Here is a 17654-nt window from a genome sequence, read left to right on the forward strand (position 1 = left end):
GAAGCAAGCCATCTTTCTAGGGCTTCAGCCCACCTGAGCTTTTATTACGTCTTGTAATACAAGCTTGTCCAGTGTTCCAAAAAACACAGCACATGCTTCCCAAGAAAGGTAATGAAGTTTCCATTTTTTTCCTCCATTGTCTTCTGCACTCAGATGGAGACACACTCGGAGATTTTGGGTTTGTGGATCATGCCTGCTGCAGTTGTACTGTTCATTCTCCAGCAAGTGGGCATTTTCTCTAGCTGGACTCCATCCAGTTGGCTGCCACAGGCTGAATACAGGCCGTTTGTATTCTGTTGTAAAAATGTCATGAGCTGAAGTGTATTTAGCAAAGTCATTCCTCTTGGTCTGAGATCTATGTTACAGTGAGGGAAAAGAAGATGTGAACTTCCATAGTTAGGATGTTATCTTTTGATTAGACTGCAAAGCAGCAGCAGGACTTCCATATTGATTTTCCATCCCCGAGTTTTGGATAAATGTTTTGAAGTTTTTTTGCCACCTACCAATCGGCAGAACAAAGAAAGGAATCCCAGACATGACTCCATGCTGAAGAACTGGCACTGACTGTGTTTGCAACCCTCACTTCTTGTTACTCATGGTAGAGAGAAGAGACCGAATATGATGCTAGATTGGGTCTTGCCAAATCACAGTTGGACAACTCAGGATGCTATCATTGCTAGGAGTCTGGAAAGCCAAAAACTGGCAATACAGAGCAGACCATTTGGCAGACAGTATGTCATTCTTGGAGCCCAAGTCTGTAATTATGTCCTGTGTCCTCTTGAGAGGAGATGCCAAAGTTCCAGTCTTAGCAGGTGGCTTGTAACTGAGTGCAAGAAAACAACAGGAAATAGTGACTGTAAGTTAACAGCAAAAACATATATGTGTGCCCTGATAAAGTTCTAGAGTTAAGGGATGCAGACGTGGGTGAGGGGATTATATGAAACCCAGATGAGAAAGCCTAGCTGGCTTGGTGGGAAGAATTATACCTTGGATGGGAGGAAGCACTGCTTTTTCTAAAATGTGCACTTAATATGTTGGGTTAAAAATGAAAAAGGTAACAGATTCAATAATAACATGATTTGTTGGCATAAAAGGTCAACATGATGCCTTAAAAGAGAAGTTGTGGGGCACGCTACATTGGGAGGGTTTTTTGTTGGAAACTTCACATTTTCAAAGCTGGTTTTAGCTTAGAATGTCAGGTCATCCATATGAGAAAGCAATCGGGAGCGCATGCCTGGCTTTTCATCCTCTGCTGCTGATTTATCATATCAATTTGTCGAGTGATTTATTGTCTGGTCTTTCTGGAGAATAATTGTATCCATTCCCAAAAATGAAAAGTGCTTTAGAATTTCTAAATTTCTATTTTAGAATAGCCTCAATTCTGGCTATTGTGCACAGAGGGGCTGATTCAATGCCAAATTTTGCTTCATAATAAAGAGTAAGGGAGATGTTGGGAATTAAGGTTTCTGGATACAAGAGGGAATAAATTACCACCGATGTCCCTGTCTTCTGGGTGCAGTGCATGTTCTGCTAATTTCCTGTGAGTGCATTATACATTCAGGTCTTGTTTCTATTTTTTAATAAGTCTGTCAGACTAATAGCCACTCTTATTTGCCTTCAGTCTAAGGACTTTTTTTAACTATCCGTTCTCACGAGACTTGTTCATAACAATCCTGTTTTGCCTTGTGTGTATTATACACTGTGAATAAAGTTCTCTTTGAGAGGACAGGAACACCTCCTTAGCTGTATCACAAGCACTGAAATTTTCTCCTCCTCCTTTCTAGGGCAAGGAAAGAAAGAGAAGTCTGGTTAAAAGCCTTCAGTTCTTCCTGTATATATGCTTTTCAAGTGTTTATTCACTCCTTTCAAGAGTGCTCCATAAGAAAAGACAGTCCTTCGCTCTGTTGTGTGCAGAATGGTTTCACCTCCAGCATTGGGCTGGCCGCTCCTCCTTTCCTGTACTGTAGCAGGAGTCAGGCTGAGCTGTAAGACGGGTACTAAGGCACTGAGACCACCAACGTGCCAGAGTCTCCCTGCTAAAGCACACTCTGTGACCTGTTCATTGAGTCCCTGGGAGCGTCATCTTTCTGTCATCTTGTGTTGTGCTTGGCCTCTGCTGGGGCATCTCTTCACATACATTTACCTTCCAGGTCGCTACAGTTGGCTGCAGGGCTGCGAGTTGGTGATTTCTCCTGCGTGTGACATTTGCTCACTTGATTTTCAAGTGTCTTTAGATTTAAGCCTTGAATGTTGAATTTTGCTTGTAGTTTGTGTCTGACACCACCTTTTTCATTAGCAGTAATGTAGCAGATTAGAAGTTGTTGTACAAGCTTTGACTATTTCTGGAACCCATTTGCCTGTGTGCACAGCAGTAGGATTTTACGCTGCAAATTCCCTACAGTCTTTTGGTATAAACTAGTATTTCTGCCTCAACAAAAGGTCACAGATAAAAACAGAGCTGGACATTTAAATACCCGGTGCCTTGAGATTCATCCCTACTGCTGCTACCGCTCTGTTGGATTTATGGAGAGTAAAGTTGTTTGCTGGACAGTAAATATTAAAATGTGATTGGTTTAGCTACAGACAGTCATTAAATATTACTGAGTTTTAGCAAAAGCCTTTCATAATGAGCTAAATATTGGTATTGCATGTCACTGCTCCTTTGTGTAAGCGCAAACTTGTGTTCGCTTTCATATAATTATGCTTTTTGGCTGTCGAAAGATGCAGGTTGCCTTAGCCCATAAACTCAGTGGTGTGTGGGTCTTCGGTGTGAGTGCAGCCCCTATGCCAGGGACCTAGTCTGAGCCTGGAGGGCAAAGTTCACATCTTGCACACAATTACACTTCAAAGTGCAGCAAGCTTAGGAGGTTAGAAGAGGGAACGATGCCTGTACCTGACACAGGAATAAAATCATGTTAGAGTTCTGTTTCTGAAAATCAGATGGGATCCTTGTTTTTTTGTGAAAAACATTTCCCCCTTCCCACCCAATACACAGAAACAGAATTTAATACCTCCTTTTGCTGAAAGGTAGGTAAGCTGTAGGAGTAAGCAGTGCTTAATAGAAATTGGAGAAGATCTCTCAGTCACCCATCAGGCAATGCCGGTGTGGGTCTGCTGGCACCCCGGGAGGCTTGGTCAGTGCAGCAAGGTTAGACACCCACGCATTCAGTCACTGAAGCAGCCGGGGAGAAGATGAAGAGGGCTGTGGGAAGAATAATAGATCAGGCCAGGAGAGCGACAGGGAGAGGAGAACCCCTGCCAAGCTGCTCACAGCGTAAGTTGCTCAAGCTCCAGAGTGGCATGTGGAAGCCTGAAGCATGCAAAGGACAGTCAGCCTTTATTGAACACACAGTTCCATTTTAAACCTCATGCATGTGTTCGGTGGGCGGTTGTTTAGGGAATTGCGTTCCCTTCACCATTATCGTGTCTCTTTTTCATCTAAGTGACTGATTTTTTTTTTTTTTTTCCCCCCTTCTCTCCTAGATCTCAGACCTGATACGACAAAGCACAAAGGAGTCCCCAGTTTGGGAGTTCCTCAGCTTGGGGTATGCACTCATGCTCTGCCCATTTGTCGTTGTCCTAGGAGGGATGTTTTTCCTGGCCACAGCCCTCTTCTTCCTAAGTGACCGAGCCAAAGCTGAACAACAGTGAGTAACCTGGCAATTGCAAACGGGGAGGTACCGAAGCCTGTTTTCTGTCTTGAATGTTAAGCTTGTACTCTTTCCCTGGCCTTGGTCCTTCCAGGTAAAGGATGTCGGGTTGTGTGTTAAGAACCTCAGCTCAGCAGAGTGCATGACGCTGCACGAAGCACAGGGGCTTGGGTCATGCTGGCTGGGCATCCTTCCCACGCTTCTGCTCTGGTGGATTTCAGTTGTTGCCCATACAGCCTGGAGGGGAGCACAGTATTTGAGATCACAGGCCTCTTTTACCCTTGCGTGAGCATGCCACAGCCCAGGCCATCTGTGGTGAGGGGTTGCTGTGTGTTGGAACCAGTGGACTACTAGATGAAGAGCAAGAGATACTTTACAGAGCTTGGTGGTTAACTTTGAGTGCACAGTCCTATCTCAGCCCCCTGTGCCCTGCTCACTACCTCCAATACACAGGAACATCAGGCAAGAAGGAAGCAAGCTGTGTATGCGGGGACATACATGCTCAAGGGTCGCTGTATTAAAGATAGTCTTTCCCAGTCCCTTATTGCAGCTTGTAAAAAAAAAGCTACTGTTTTTCAGTAAAGAAACCGATTCGGACCACCTCACGGTTGGCAACTACAGTAATTCAGAAGACGCTTCCACATGACATACAAACTTCTGGGGTTAGTCTCTTTCTCATAATTGTCAAAAAATAATAGTATCTATGTATAATGTCATGCTGAATATGTGGGCAGGTGACTAGTCTGGTGTTGACTATAAGTTGCCTTCACCTTTCTGCCATTGGGAGGAGGAGGTACTCTTGCGGCTTGGCTGTGAGAGCCATTTGCATTGGTTCAAGAACGACAACATAGGCATGCTGTTGTAACGTCAGCGCTGCGTCGGACATCCACATCAATGGGAACGTTGCATGAATGAGCTCTCCCTGTGTAAATCTCGCTGCACAAGGGTTTGTAATGGATTTAATGACGCAGACGTAGATATGTGGAGTGAAAAAATACAATGCAGACATGTAAACAGGCCATAGTAATTCTGCAGACAAAGAGAGCAGAGTATACCTTGCTGTACCTTAAAGGGAAGGGCCCTGGCATATCGCTGTCAGTAGATGGGATACAGCTAGGAGGAAAATAAGGTGTTTGGAGGTTGACATAAGTGTGTGAATGATTTTGGTGATACTTTCTGGCTCGTACTGTCATATCAGATGGGTGCAAGAGATTTGGAAGCAGTGCCACAGGCGGTGCTGCGGCCCTGTAAGAGCAGTTCCACCTTCCTTTTACTAACATGCACAAAAATCAGAAAAAGAAAAGGTTTTCTGCCTCCTGTTGCCTTTAGGTATATACATTCCCCCTATAATGAGGTGTTTAAACATAGTGGAAAAAACAAGACCTCATCATGTATGCTGTAAGGAGGTTAAGTCCCACACGGTTGAACTTCAGTGTGACTTTGGAGATGTGACATGACTGTTGTGTGCTTGGTTTGTTATCTGCATATAAGGGCTTTAAATTACAATAAGTGAAATTGGAGATTAGATGTTAGGAAGAACTTCCTAAGATAAAAAAAAGAGGTAAATGCTACAGCAGATTATTTGGAGAAGATATGAAAGCTGTCGTGTGTTTCTGAAGGCCCCCCTGGCTTGGTTTGAGGCAGGAAGATGGGAACTGCTCTCTGGCAGCCTTCCAGCCCTATTTCTGTAATCATGCACATAAACTGTACATGCAAGTCTAAGTAGCTATCACCTGGGGACATGGCATGATGAACATAAGTTTCTAGGTGCACAGGGTGGGGTGGTTTTTTTGCTGCAAGGAGGCAAAAGTTTTGTTTAGTGATAGGGTAGTAATAGAACGCAGCGGATGAAGTCCTCCTTGCGCAGCTATAGCATTAGCCTTCGCTCAGGGCCCCCACCTGCTCCTGGGAGAACTTCAGCATTTGTCTTCACTGTATTGAGAGGGGAGAGCACTCGTTACACTTGTAATTATGGTGGAGAGATGTGTCCCTTTGTGTTGCTAACATGGCATGACAGCATCTCAGGTGGTGAAGGAGGATTTCAGTATTCAGGTAGTGAAGAATTTTGAGTCACTCCCATCTTTATCAGCATGTCTAACCCCACCTGGACCTTTATACCGGGCAGTGCACTGTGGTATCCAGCCAGTATCACCGCTCCAGCCGAGCTCTCGTGGAAGAGGGCTTTCTCAGGAGGCACTGCAGGTCAGAGGCTGGTCGCTCACTGGTTGACTCTGCTTGGGTGCCAGCACTGGTGCGTTTTACGGGATTGTTTTGCAGTGCACCAAAACACCAGCTTTGCAGCAGTGTTACTGTAGGAAGGAGATCACATCCCACAGCTCTGCTTTCTCCTGCATAAAAGTGTTTGTTCTGGACTGTTGCTGTGTAGCCTGAGCAGATTCGGTAGTGCTCTGTTCACATCCACAGCATACCAGCTTCCCAGCCAGTTTTGAAGAAACATATTTAGAGTTCAGATCTGGTTTTGTTGCACTCTGTCTTTCTGCATCCTTCCCTTTCCTGGTCTGATTCACCTTTGTTTATGAATTTTATATTATTCAGCTACTGATCCTTCGTGTTGCAAACTTTGTGAGGCACAGACGGAGAACTGTTGTCATAAATAATGACTAAGAAAGCATTTTCTCTCAAATGACTCCTACTGCACTGTTTCTGGGATATGCCCACTACCATGTTAAAAATACCCTGGCATCTTGCCGTCAGATGCCTGGAGAGCGCAGCTTATTTCAGGTTTGACACATTACTGAACAGTACGACAGTATCTTTAATAAGGTTGTTAACTGCAGAGTGAGGCTCCTCTCCCTGCCACGTGCAATGGCGTCTGTGCTGTCGACTGGGTCCCCTCTGCCGTTGCTGACAGGTTCAGCGGTCTCCTCGGAAGAATTTATGGGGGAGGATTTGTTTGTTAGCTACATGCATGCCTGTGAGAGAAAAGACAACAGAGCATTTTGCTGTTAGTCGCTTAAAACTCCATGCTGGCCTCCAGATCCGACGTCCAGCTCCCACCTATCTGACAGGCCATCTGCACTTGGCACTGCGCACCTTTGGCAAGGATAGCTTTCTGCCTGACCAGTCCTCCCTCCTGTCCTACCTGTTACTCGCTGGGTACAGGGGAATTTCTTCTTCAAGATGCCTTGTTTTCCCTCTGCAGTCAGTCGTGCTGCTCGGACGGCAGGACTTGGAAACGTGCTTTGCCAAGAGAAATCAATTAACCTGCAGGAATCACAAACGCCGGTGTCGCACGCCAGAGATGGAACCCATTCATCACCAGTAGGGTCAGGGCACGCAGGGCAGATGTCACAGGCCTCTCCAGTGAACTAATATGGAAGCAAAGAAGTGTAACGCTGCTCTCTGCAGCTCTGCCTACAGAAATTAAGCTTTCCCTGCTTTAAATTTCCATGCCTTTGTGAAAACTAGTTCAGGGTTTTATTGCTAGCATTTTTTCATTTGTTTGTTCCTTTGTGTACTGGTCTCTGGGCGTTTGCTTAGAGAAAATTTCTTCTTCCAGGCAGGACAGGGTATCAGGATAGCAACCTCTCTTTCCTGTAAAGCTTCCTCCAGTTTCCACCACACTTCCTTTCAAAAACAGAATTTCCAGGCTTTCAGTGCCTCGTGACTTTTTTTACACTACTTTTGTCATTGCCACAATTCCTGGCATATTTTGTAGATTACTTTTTTAGCACAGGAATTCCAGTCACTAAGGCTGTCCCTCTCTCAAAAACACTCATGAGAAAAAATTGTTTATACAGCAATTCTTTTTTTTTTTTTAATCATGATTCTTTCATAACTATTTTCATAATGCTTCAAAAATTTGACAGTTTAAAGAGGCTTTTAGTAAATTTAGGACTAGTAGAGAACACAGTACAGTACATCACTCTGTAATATAATCCAATTATTTTTGGTGCAATTTTTATAACACAAATTCAATGACACCGGAAGTGATAAGAGAGAGAAAATGGTTAAGATTGGTTTCTGTAAGAAAACTCACTAGTAATAATAAGTACCTCAATTCTTTTTTAAACCACGCAACTACAATTTTTGCTGTGATTTTTCTTGACTAGATATTAGGAAAAATTTATTTTCTGAGAGAGTGATCAAGCATTGGAACAGGCTGCCCAGGGAGGTGGTGGAGTCACCACCGCTGGAAGTGTTCAAAAAATGTGTGGACGTGGCACTTCAGGACATGGTTTACTGGGCATGGTGGTGTTGGGTTGATGGTTGGACTTGATGATCTCAGAGGTCTTTTCCAACCTTAACGATTCTGTGACTATACTGTTGTTCCTTTCCTGTTCTGTAGTACTGCAGTGGAGGGTTAAAGCACTCACATTTCATTTCCAAACATGAACGCACTCTGAACTGTATTTCTCTTACCTGTTTGAGGAAAATTTGTGAGACCCAAGCTTTGACATCCTGTGGAAGATGATACGTACAAGTACAGTATCTTGCCATGGCAGAGCCCTACAGAAACGGATCAGAAAGCTGACAACTTCACTTTTATTCCCTAGCTCCATCACCGATACCTGTGCAGCCTTGGCAGATACCAGCCAGAAGGCACCTTTCAGAGGCCAGGAGTACTTCAGGTACTTCACTCATTGGAAGTAAATGCTCAGCGCTGCTGAGAATTGCATCTGTGGTCTCTGTGTGTCCTCTTCCTCGCTCATAATGCAGATAACTTGAAAAAATAAGGTATTTTTGAGAGCTGCAGAAGAAATTCCTACACTGGTACTTATTAGAAGCAATGGCTTTACCAGTAATTGGGAAGAATGTGCTCTTTTCATTATGGGAAAAACAAAGTTCTTTGGCCAAGCTGTGACAACTTTTGGGTGCCAGGACATATAAATCACTGTAATGCAATTAGCGTGTAACACAATTCTTTTCTGGGCAGTCAGCGTGAGTGTCGAGCATCTGGAGCTTCGCTGAGCGGTGATCGTGTCTCTGCACCGGCCTGTGGGACCACTGATGCCCTGCAGCCGGCTCAGGCTGACTCTCCAGTCCTGTCTCCAACAATAGCCACTCCCAGCTGTTGCTGTGGAAAAACCCAAACTCACCCAGTTTTTTCCTGAGAAACCCCCCTGTGCAGGTGTAGAATACTCTACCCCTCAAAGGACTTTTTTTTTTTTTTATCTCTTTTTCTATTTAATCCCTGATCTTATACCTGGAAGCTTGAGATTTTCTGGGTTATCCCCATATCCTTTCAGAAAGATGCTGTGGATAGATATCCAAGTTTTAGAATTGTTCAATCCCTCTCTGCATCCTGCGTGATATATGCTGGATATTTTCGCCAAAGATACAGCAATGCAGATCAGGCAGCAGGATGCAACTGCAGTGTGTATCCCTGGTACAGACGTGAACAGGAATAAATAGCCGCACTGATGGTAGCTGGTCAGAACAAAAGAATTTAAGTATTTAATTAGCTCCCACTCAGCACTTCAGAGAGGTCATAAATGGTTCACCCATTTGTTTACATTACAAGAATCAGGTTCTTTAAACAGCTCTAGTACGTTTTTCTTCTCTCCTAAAATTAAAATTAAACATTTAATAAGAAAAAAATTACTCTTAACACCTTTGATCAGGTGTGGAAACTCTTGCTGAGTAGCAGTGCTGATTAACATTTCATTTGCAATGTGGTGGGTACAAATGCTAGAAAGAAAATACTCATTACAGACTAGATAGTGCAAGCCATAAAAAGAACAACCCCTAGTCCGTACACCTTTTCTGCTGTCTTAAACAGGGCTCAGCTGCAAATTACGTTACAGGAAAAATGAGAATAATCCATTTTCAAGCTCTGTCTTCTGCCTCGCATCAGGCTTATTTTTAGCCTTTTCTAGAACTAGATATAAAATTATCTCCCAATTCTCCTATTGCAGCAATTTGAAAGTGTCTGACCTTATTTTTGCTTTGCAGATTCTATTACGTGGGGCAGGGGAAGGACTCGCAGAGTTGTCAACCGTCTTTTCTCTGATTTTTCTGTGGCAGCAGTTAGAGACAGAAAGGACCCATCAGATGACCTCATGTTGTTGCCAGCAAAGGATAGAGCCCCCTCCATTAATAGTGTCACAGGTATTAAACTGGCGTGCTAGACTCGTACACAGCATGTTCCATTCTGGTAGTTTGCATTGCTAAAAAGAATATTTTTTCTGTGAAATATTTTAAGCCTCTTTTTAAAGAGGCTGGACGCTTACTGTGAGATGTCTCAGTGCTGCATTGAAAGAGAGTTTGAATTTGAGGATTTCAGGGCCAGCAAGTGGATTTAATCAAACAACTCCCATAAAGGGATATTTGAGGAACAGTTGACTCAGTGCTGATATTCAGCTATTTAGGGATAATAATATGATTGCTTTGTTTTTGACTTTGCAAAAGAAGAACAATAATTAAACATTTCCTACAGTCATATAAACTCACAATTCTTTTTTATCCCAGATAAAGTGTCCTTGGCCTTTGAAGGCACGTGAATTTACAGCAAAAGGCCCAGATTAGGATGCAGAGGATCTGTGATGATGGAAGAAGAGAGGCAAGGAGAGTGTTCTGGATATCTGAGAGTGGCATGACAAAGATGCATAGACTGCAGATGAAATAAGATTAGACTATTAGATGGCTTATATGGATTTGAAGGGTTGGGAATATGAAGGGAAGAGGTCGTAAAAATGTAAGTAGTTTTACTTGCTGGGAAAAGCCTGCTTGTAGTGCTGTTTGGGTTTTTTCTCTCCCCTGTTTACTAGCCGTGTTTGCAACTCCATAAATGGAGCTAGCAAATACAAGAATGTAACGGCTTGGGACTGGCTGAATTTTAAATGCTTGTTTGCTTCTTCAGTTGGGAGCTGCTGGTTTCATGCAGATGGAAAATATGATCTCATACAGAAAAAATACTGATTTGTTCTGTTGCTTTAGTTGACCTGCGGATTTCCTGCAGGTTAGGTAGGAAGATGCCAAAGGTCAGTTTGGTTGTTCACAGACATTTTGAGCTCAATTGTGGTTCTTACACAAAATGCTCATGGCACTTGAAATATGTTGTTCAAGTTAATTGTTGGCAGCAGGAGCTTTGCTTAAGTACAGGCAGAAGGATTGAGCCAGCTGGTGTTGGCATAGCTCTTGCTAACTGCAGGCTGCGGAAGAGGCTGCAGGCAGAACTTCATGGTTCTCCAAACCCATCAATTCCCCATGTATACTGCCCTTTGGAGGTTAATCTCCTGTGCCACGGAGAAAGGAAAACAATATTCCTAGACTATTCCTAGCTACTTACGTGCTGTTCTACAGCAAGGATGGTATTTCTCCATGTGCCTGAAGTTACAGGAAGGCAAAGCTTATTTGTCTAAGAGCACTAGATCAAGAACTACTTGGAGTTCTACTGCTGTCTTGGCGACTGACTGTCTGCTGTGACCTTCAAGAAGTCAGACGCTGTCCCTGCTCATCAGCAGTAAAACAGGACTAAAAGCACTTGCCCACAAGGTATAAGGGGCACTTAAACCACATGCTTACAATGGATTCAATATGTCAATTTGCGTTGTCATTGCAAAGGACAGTTCTTAGCATGCAGGGACTTTATCATGCAGGAAGATATTTTAAACTCACGCTAAGACAGTTCCTTTGCTAAGGCTGCCCTGGCACAGATAGGAAATTTGATCAGAACCCACGCAGGTAACTGGAGCTCTGAACAAAAGGCAGCCTTCCAAGCCAGAAAACCTTTCTGATACAAGGAAATAGAACAAACCATGAAAAATTTAGCCCTGCTAGTCTGTTTCCTGAAGCCTGTCACAGTCACAGAGCATATTATGAAGGTATTGACTTTTGTCAACAGTAAATGACCTCTTCATGTGGAGAAATCTCCAAGGCAGATTTTCAGCACGTGGTGACTCTAGGTGTGTTTGGAGTAATTTACTTGTGGTTCGGTCCTTGGCCCGAATGGCTTCTTTTAGTGAAACTGGGACAAAACTGTTGGGAGTATTACTTCCAGTGCTTCAGTAAGGAGTGTCTTACGGGCTCTGGCTTGGCTGTTCCTAAAGTTCTGCCAGACCACTATCACATGCCAGACAGGACTGTTACAGCGGAGCAAACCAGAAGGACGGTTCCCCATACCTGGTAGCTTAGAGGTTGGTGAAATCAACCACATTGTCACTCCTTCGGGAGTCCACATTAGCGTACCACTGCAGAGCAGTAAGGCAGACTTGTCTCTGGAGTTCATTTCCATCCAAGTCCTTGATACCTTAATGAGTGCTGTTAACCGTTCGTCTTCACATCTGTTCTGTGGCAGCTGCCTGGAAAAATAGAAGGAAAGGTTATTGATTTTTTCTTTATGCCAGTTTTCTGTCAAGATCTGTGAAAGAGGAAAAATAGAAGCTGACCTATGTTTCTTCCTCTGGAGGCAAGTACGCTCAGCACCTAGATTAAATGAACAGATGGGAAATACTAACAGAGTCGGCGCAGCTTTAAGGGGCTGTACCGAGTAGAGACCAAAAAAATATTTGCTGTACATGATTATCATATTCCATTTGCTAAACCCACTGACGTGCAGGAAGAAAAGGGGATTTAAGCCAATTAATTTCTTTAGTGCAGCTGGCAGAGCACCTGCCATCACCAGCATGAAGCTCCCATTGGGCTGTCTCCATGAGAGACTGATCCACCATTTCCATCTCCAGAGGGAAGGGCAACTCTATGCCAATGGCAGCCAGGAGGGCTACACACAACCAAGTCCTGTTTGAGCCTTGGTTTGGAGTGCTTCAGATTTACACAAGCCCCAGGCTTCCTCTCTGGGTAGAAATGAGTGAGTATAAGCAGCCAGCAGAGCTAAATTAAGCAGTGGTTTCCTATGCCAATGGAAGCTACTCCTGTGCCTGATGCTTTGTTAAATTTTGTTAGTGTTCTGCTTCGCATCCTTTTCCTTTAGCAAACTGACCTCAGCTCCACCAAACAGACTCTGTTCCTGGGAGGCTGGATGAACCCATCATGATGCATCAGGAAGCTCAGGGCGTAGACTATTTTTAGCTGTGCCAGTCTTGTCCCTGTACCACTCACTGGGATCTTTCTAGGTTGATGTATTATTATGGCTCACCTTTCATGCATCTTCACTTCCAGTCATTGTTTTCAGCTGCAGCATAGTAGGAGCCTTTTAAACCAAAGCACTGAATTTCTGCAGTAAGGCATGTTGTTAATCGTGTCTTGTCCCAAAGTTACTGACTTAACTATCAAAATAGCTTGAGTTCCGTTAAAAAAGGGCATGCCCTCTGGAAGCGATCCTTGATTGGGCTCTTCTTACACCCTGCTCAGAAGGTAATAGGTTGCACTAAGGTTTAATGTTCTGCAGACATTTTTTTAGGGAGGAGTTGGAGGCACAAGTGCACCTAGCAGATTGTTCAGCATCCTGGGAGAACTCTGTTGCAGAGTGGGGAGCCAAAGCAGTCTCCTTCCAACTGCAGGTGAAAATGGCAAGTGTACTTAGGTACTGGAGGACAGTCATGGCTAGCATGTTTACGTTCTGCACTGCTTGATTAAAAACTCTGTGTAATGAAGGGCATAAAAGGTACACCCTTGAACGGGAGTCTCCAGCCTGCTGGTTTTGCTCTTTGTAGCGTCTGGCAAAAAGGTGGTGCGTTGTTGGGACCAGTGTGTTACACTCACAAGTGTGGTAGAGAGCTGAGCTGAACGAGAACTCTGCAGTAGATAAGACAGCTGGGTTTTGCTTCTGCAGTCAGCAAAATAGTAAGAGAAAGCAGAACAGACATGGACATCTTTGATTTGTTTCAGGGGCAGAAATCTTTGCATGAACTCAGTGCCCACACGCGTGGCCTTGTTGGCATTGTGCATTACTGGATGAAACTCGGTGCATGTAATGGACTGACTCGAAGTCCTCAAGGGAAATGGGACAAAATCCCAGTGAAATGCAGCTGTGAATCCCTGTGTGGTGAAATACCGGTGAGACAAAGCAGTAGGGTCTGTGTAGAGTATGAAAACGAGGTGTGATAATGTACAAGGGGTGACTGGTTGTGTTTTAAGGTGTTTCCCTGTCCTGTGTTGCCTGTTTGTATTGCTGGCAGGCCAACTGCAATAAGCTTTATATCCTCTTGAAGCTGACTCTGTTTATGAGGGTGTTGGCAGTATGCAGTCAGTGATGGAAAATATGAGTGGGATGGTCTGTAAACTTGTGTCCATTTCCCTCCTTTGTTTCCTACAATGTTAATGTGTTTTGGCAATTGGCTTCAGCAATGATTTGTTTAAGGCAATTGATCCCTGCAGTAGCAAGGCGTGGATGAACTGAGCCCCGTATGTGACACGTAACTTCCGTGACCTTTTGCGCTTTCTGAACCATGGTTGGTAAATTAGGGGGTGGTTATTGTCCAGAGAGAGGACTTTGCCTGTGCCTAAGCTCACCTTCTGCTCCTCTGCTTTAGCGATCTCTTTCCTCCAGCCAGCTGCAACTACACTTCTCCTCTTGCGTCAGGGAGACCACAGTGACAGCATTACTTCCACCCTAGGATTTTAACTGGCCTGATGGACCCGTTTGTGTGCATTTGGAGATCAAGAAAACCCATGTGGAAGGCTGCCCCAGCTCTCCCGCTCCATAATTATTTTGTCAGCTATCTGCAGGAACACAGTGGTAACAGCATGGGCCCACCTTGTGTGCAAGTAACTTGCTGTGTTCATTGATCAGTTGGTAAAACTTACCGTTACGTCTGAAAGTCATACAGGTGTGGAGCTACAAATGATTCTTTTTCTCGCACGGGTTCAGACAGCAACATTAGATTTGACTGCTACTGATGAGTTTCAGTAGCTGGCTTTGCGGAATGCTGCAGCTGGCTGGGCTGCTAATCATCCCTGATACACAGGTGGAGGGTGTCATCAGCTCCAAAAAAACCCAACCTTTAGCTAGCTGTGTTTGAAAGAGATTTTTTTTTCATAGACAGCCATGAAGTCCCTTTATCTTTCAAGGATGTCTGTCCATGTAAACGTTTCATCACCTAAAATTTCTGATTTCGGTGTGTTCACAAGGTGTTTTGGAGAGGTTTACCCTCCCAGCAACATCTGAGAAAGCTCAGACAGGGGGGGAGTCTACTGAAGGGTGCTATTAGTGACTGTTCAATTGGTATTCCTTCCTAAAGCGCTGCTTCAGACAGGCTCTTCATAGCATATTGCACGGTACTTCAGAAACACAGAATTCTCTCCAGTGAAATGAAGGAAGAAGGATCCTTAATCACAGGCAGGAGTTGCTGCAAAGTGTAGGGATCTATCTAGCTGCCTCCCCACAGCCCCAGTATTCTTGTCTGCTGAATGAGCTCCCGCTAGTCAAAAAACGAATTATTTGCAGGCTAGAAGGACCCCACTGAAGCATTTCATTGTTGGTTGTAAACGTTAAGTGATGTTAAGTACAGCAGGATGTAAAAATTAGGACATTATTTCCTAATATGCTTCTCTGCTATGAAAACCAGAGCCTGACTTGTTTAGATAGCAAGAGAATGGGACTTTCAGAAATCTGTAGGACACTAAAATACATGTGGTGTTTAAGTTATGTATGAAACAACATTAAATGGTGTGACAGCATTCACAAAAGCTTTATATAAGCACAGCATTTCTCTTGGAGTCTTGTGCATGATGGTGCTGTTCTCCCGGACATCCTGTTACCTGCTTCAGTTTGACCTTATGAGCAGTGATGATATATTCAGGGAGCTCAAACATTCAGCTGCCTATATATTATGGAAAGGCAGTGGGACATACATCCTGTCACTGCTTCTTGCAACTTCACCTTAAACCACTGGAACAGAGGGAGCTGCAGGTGAGAAGGGAGATGTGGGCTTTATTCTTGCTGGCACAGGTGGAGCAGAGCATTCTTGGATTGGATGTGGGCAGCAAAACCTCTTTCAAAGGCCTCAGAAGAGCCAGATTGCGCCAGGAACTGTACAGCAGTGCTGGCTGTATCGCAGACTGTGATCCGGTACCTGTTGGTCTGGTGACCAGCTAGACTGAAGGGCCAGAGCATTGGGAGAATAATCTCTGCACTATTCCTGAAATAGAGTATAGCTGACCTGTAAAAGATCCTGGCCACTCATCCGTTACCTTAAATTTGTCATCTTCTTCTTATGCAGTTCGCTAACCGGCTGAGGTGCTGTGAAATTAGATCCATTTTACATAGTATAAATATTTAACAGCTCTAGAGCATGTAGTTTAATATTAAACAGACAGTCTTATAAATACTTCAGAATTATAGATGCTGTCACACTACATGGAAATGGTTTGATAGGATCTAGGAGAAATATTTAGGTTTGACAGGGGAGGAAATGATGGGGTTAGAAGGAGTCAGCCACATTTTTAACTGCTGGAGGAGCCCGTAAAAACAACTAAAAAAGTTGTACAGCTTCTGTTCTTGAAAGGCAATTTGGGTAAGTTTCCTCCTGCTCAGGAAATAACAGAGTGGTTCCCACCCCACTCTCTTCAAGGAATGAAAACATTCACAATCTTGAGAAAACACTGCAGAGAAAATAGAACCATTTAGGAACCAATGTTTAGTCAGCAGATATCCCCAAATCGGAAGCGACAATCTATTCAGTGTGGGATTATCGTTATTAGAAAGGCAAATGGGACTTAAACAGGGATTTAGATGCTCTTGAGCCTTGTTAGCTTAAGTCCATGTACTACATTTTACTGCCTAAGAGAATCTAAAATTTATTATTAGTGGGTTTGTGTTAAAAAAAAAAAAAGTTTCACAGCTGACCTGCTGCCACCTGTAAGCGGAGCCTCATTAAAATCGGGCTGTGCATAAGCCAGTGACCACTGTCTATAACATGGTGCTTCAGAGACTGCACTGTCTGAAATTCGGGGGACGATTTCAGTTCTCCTGCCCAGTAGCTTCCTATGTGATCCCTGAAAGTCACTTCTCTCCCCAGCAGGTTCTCAAGTCATGTGGGGTCTAATTTCCCATGAAATCTTCTGAACGCATTTCAGGATTAGCCCCCCCAGGCCTCTGTTCCCATCTGTAAAAGAGAGATAAAGCAGAAGTTGAGAGAAATGTGTTAAAATGCAAAGAATGAGGAACTCTCATGGCCTGGGGATAACGCAAGTACTTATGTGGGAGGTACATTCTATCCCATAGGAGGCTGAACTATAAGTAACATAGGAAGGAAAGTTGTGTGTGTGTTTACAGTTCATCTGTCAGCAATGCAGGTGTGCTGTCTGTGCTAAAGAGAATGTAATGGCAAAACTAACTTTTTCTGTATCTTGTAAATGTGTGGAATGGATTCCACGTTGCGGGACGTGACTTTCAAACAACATTACGGTGAACTCAAACAGCTGGAGTTTTGGTATCCTATGATAGCTTCATAACATCATGGTTTAATTCCTACTTCTGAAGTTGACTGCAGCATTACAAGGGGACCTGTTTTCTCTCTCTGATGTATTCTGATAGCTAAAGCACAGTTACAACGTTCAATACAATGTAATGTCCAATGCGGCAGGGCTACCAAGAATGGTAATTCTACCAAGAAACTTGGGGCAGCTCCTGCATGAAAAATATTTCAGTTTACAGCCTTGAAAGGCAGAAAAGGCACACAGGCTTCTGTGCATCTTGTTTCCAACAAACTTTCTGTGAGGTTGGTGGGAAGTTAAGAGCTGTAGGCTGAACTGGGGCAATTTCTGATGCAGAGATTTCTTGGAAGGTGTCCCTTAACCACTGGTTAATTTTTATCGTGGAATAAGTGTCTGAATCCAGCATCATCCCTTTTCAGCAAAAAACTGTCCCCTGGGTCAGGTATGAAGTCTGGTGAAGCACCACAGGTGAGTTTTAATGACTCGGCATTTTCCAAAGGAAAATGATGTTTCACTGAGAAGTTCATACCTGGTAGGTAGGACCTCGGGCAGTGATGGTTTCTGTGATCTTCCCTGTAAGCCTGCCCAAGTTTTTCACTGATTCAGAAAGAAGCTGTGCTTTTGCATGTGACGGCAAAATCCTGCTGCAGTCCTTTAAGGTATAAAATACTGTTGTTTCAGTTTCTTTGTTATTTTAAGTTAGCG

General features: G+C 43.8%; 1 protein-coding gene across 1 annotated transcript in view; it reads left to right on the forward strand.

Annotated features, from left to right (window-relative positions):
* LOC309411863 (sphingosine-1-phosphate transporter SPNS2-like) overlaps window positions 1–17654 on the forward strand; it is a gene marked incomplete at both ends in the record, with an annotated part of 133011 nt that overhangs the window by 114268 nt on the left and 1089 nt on the right. Inside the window, one exon of the mRNA XM_082008618.1 lies at window positions 3484–3647. Coding sequence (XP_081864744.1) covers window positions 3484–3647 — 164 coding nt within the window. The remainder of the gene's footprint in view (window positions 1–3483; window positions 3648–17654) is intronic.

Source organism: Phaethon aethereus, assembly GCF_964289735.1.
Source record: "Phaethon aethereus genome assembly, chromosome: 19".
NCBI lineage: Eukaryota > Metazoa > Chordata > Aves > Phaethontiformes > Phaethontidae > Phaethon > Phaethon aethereus.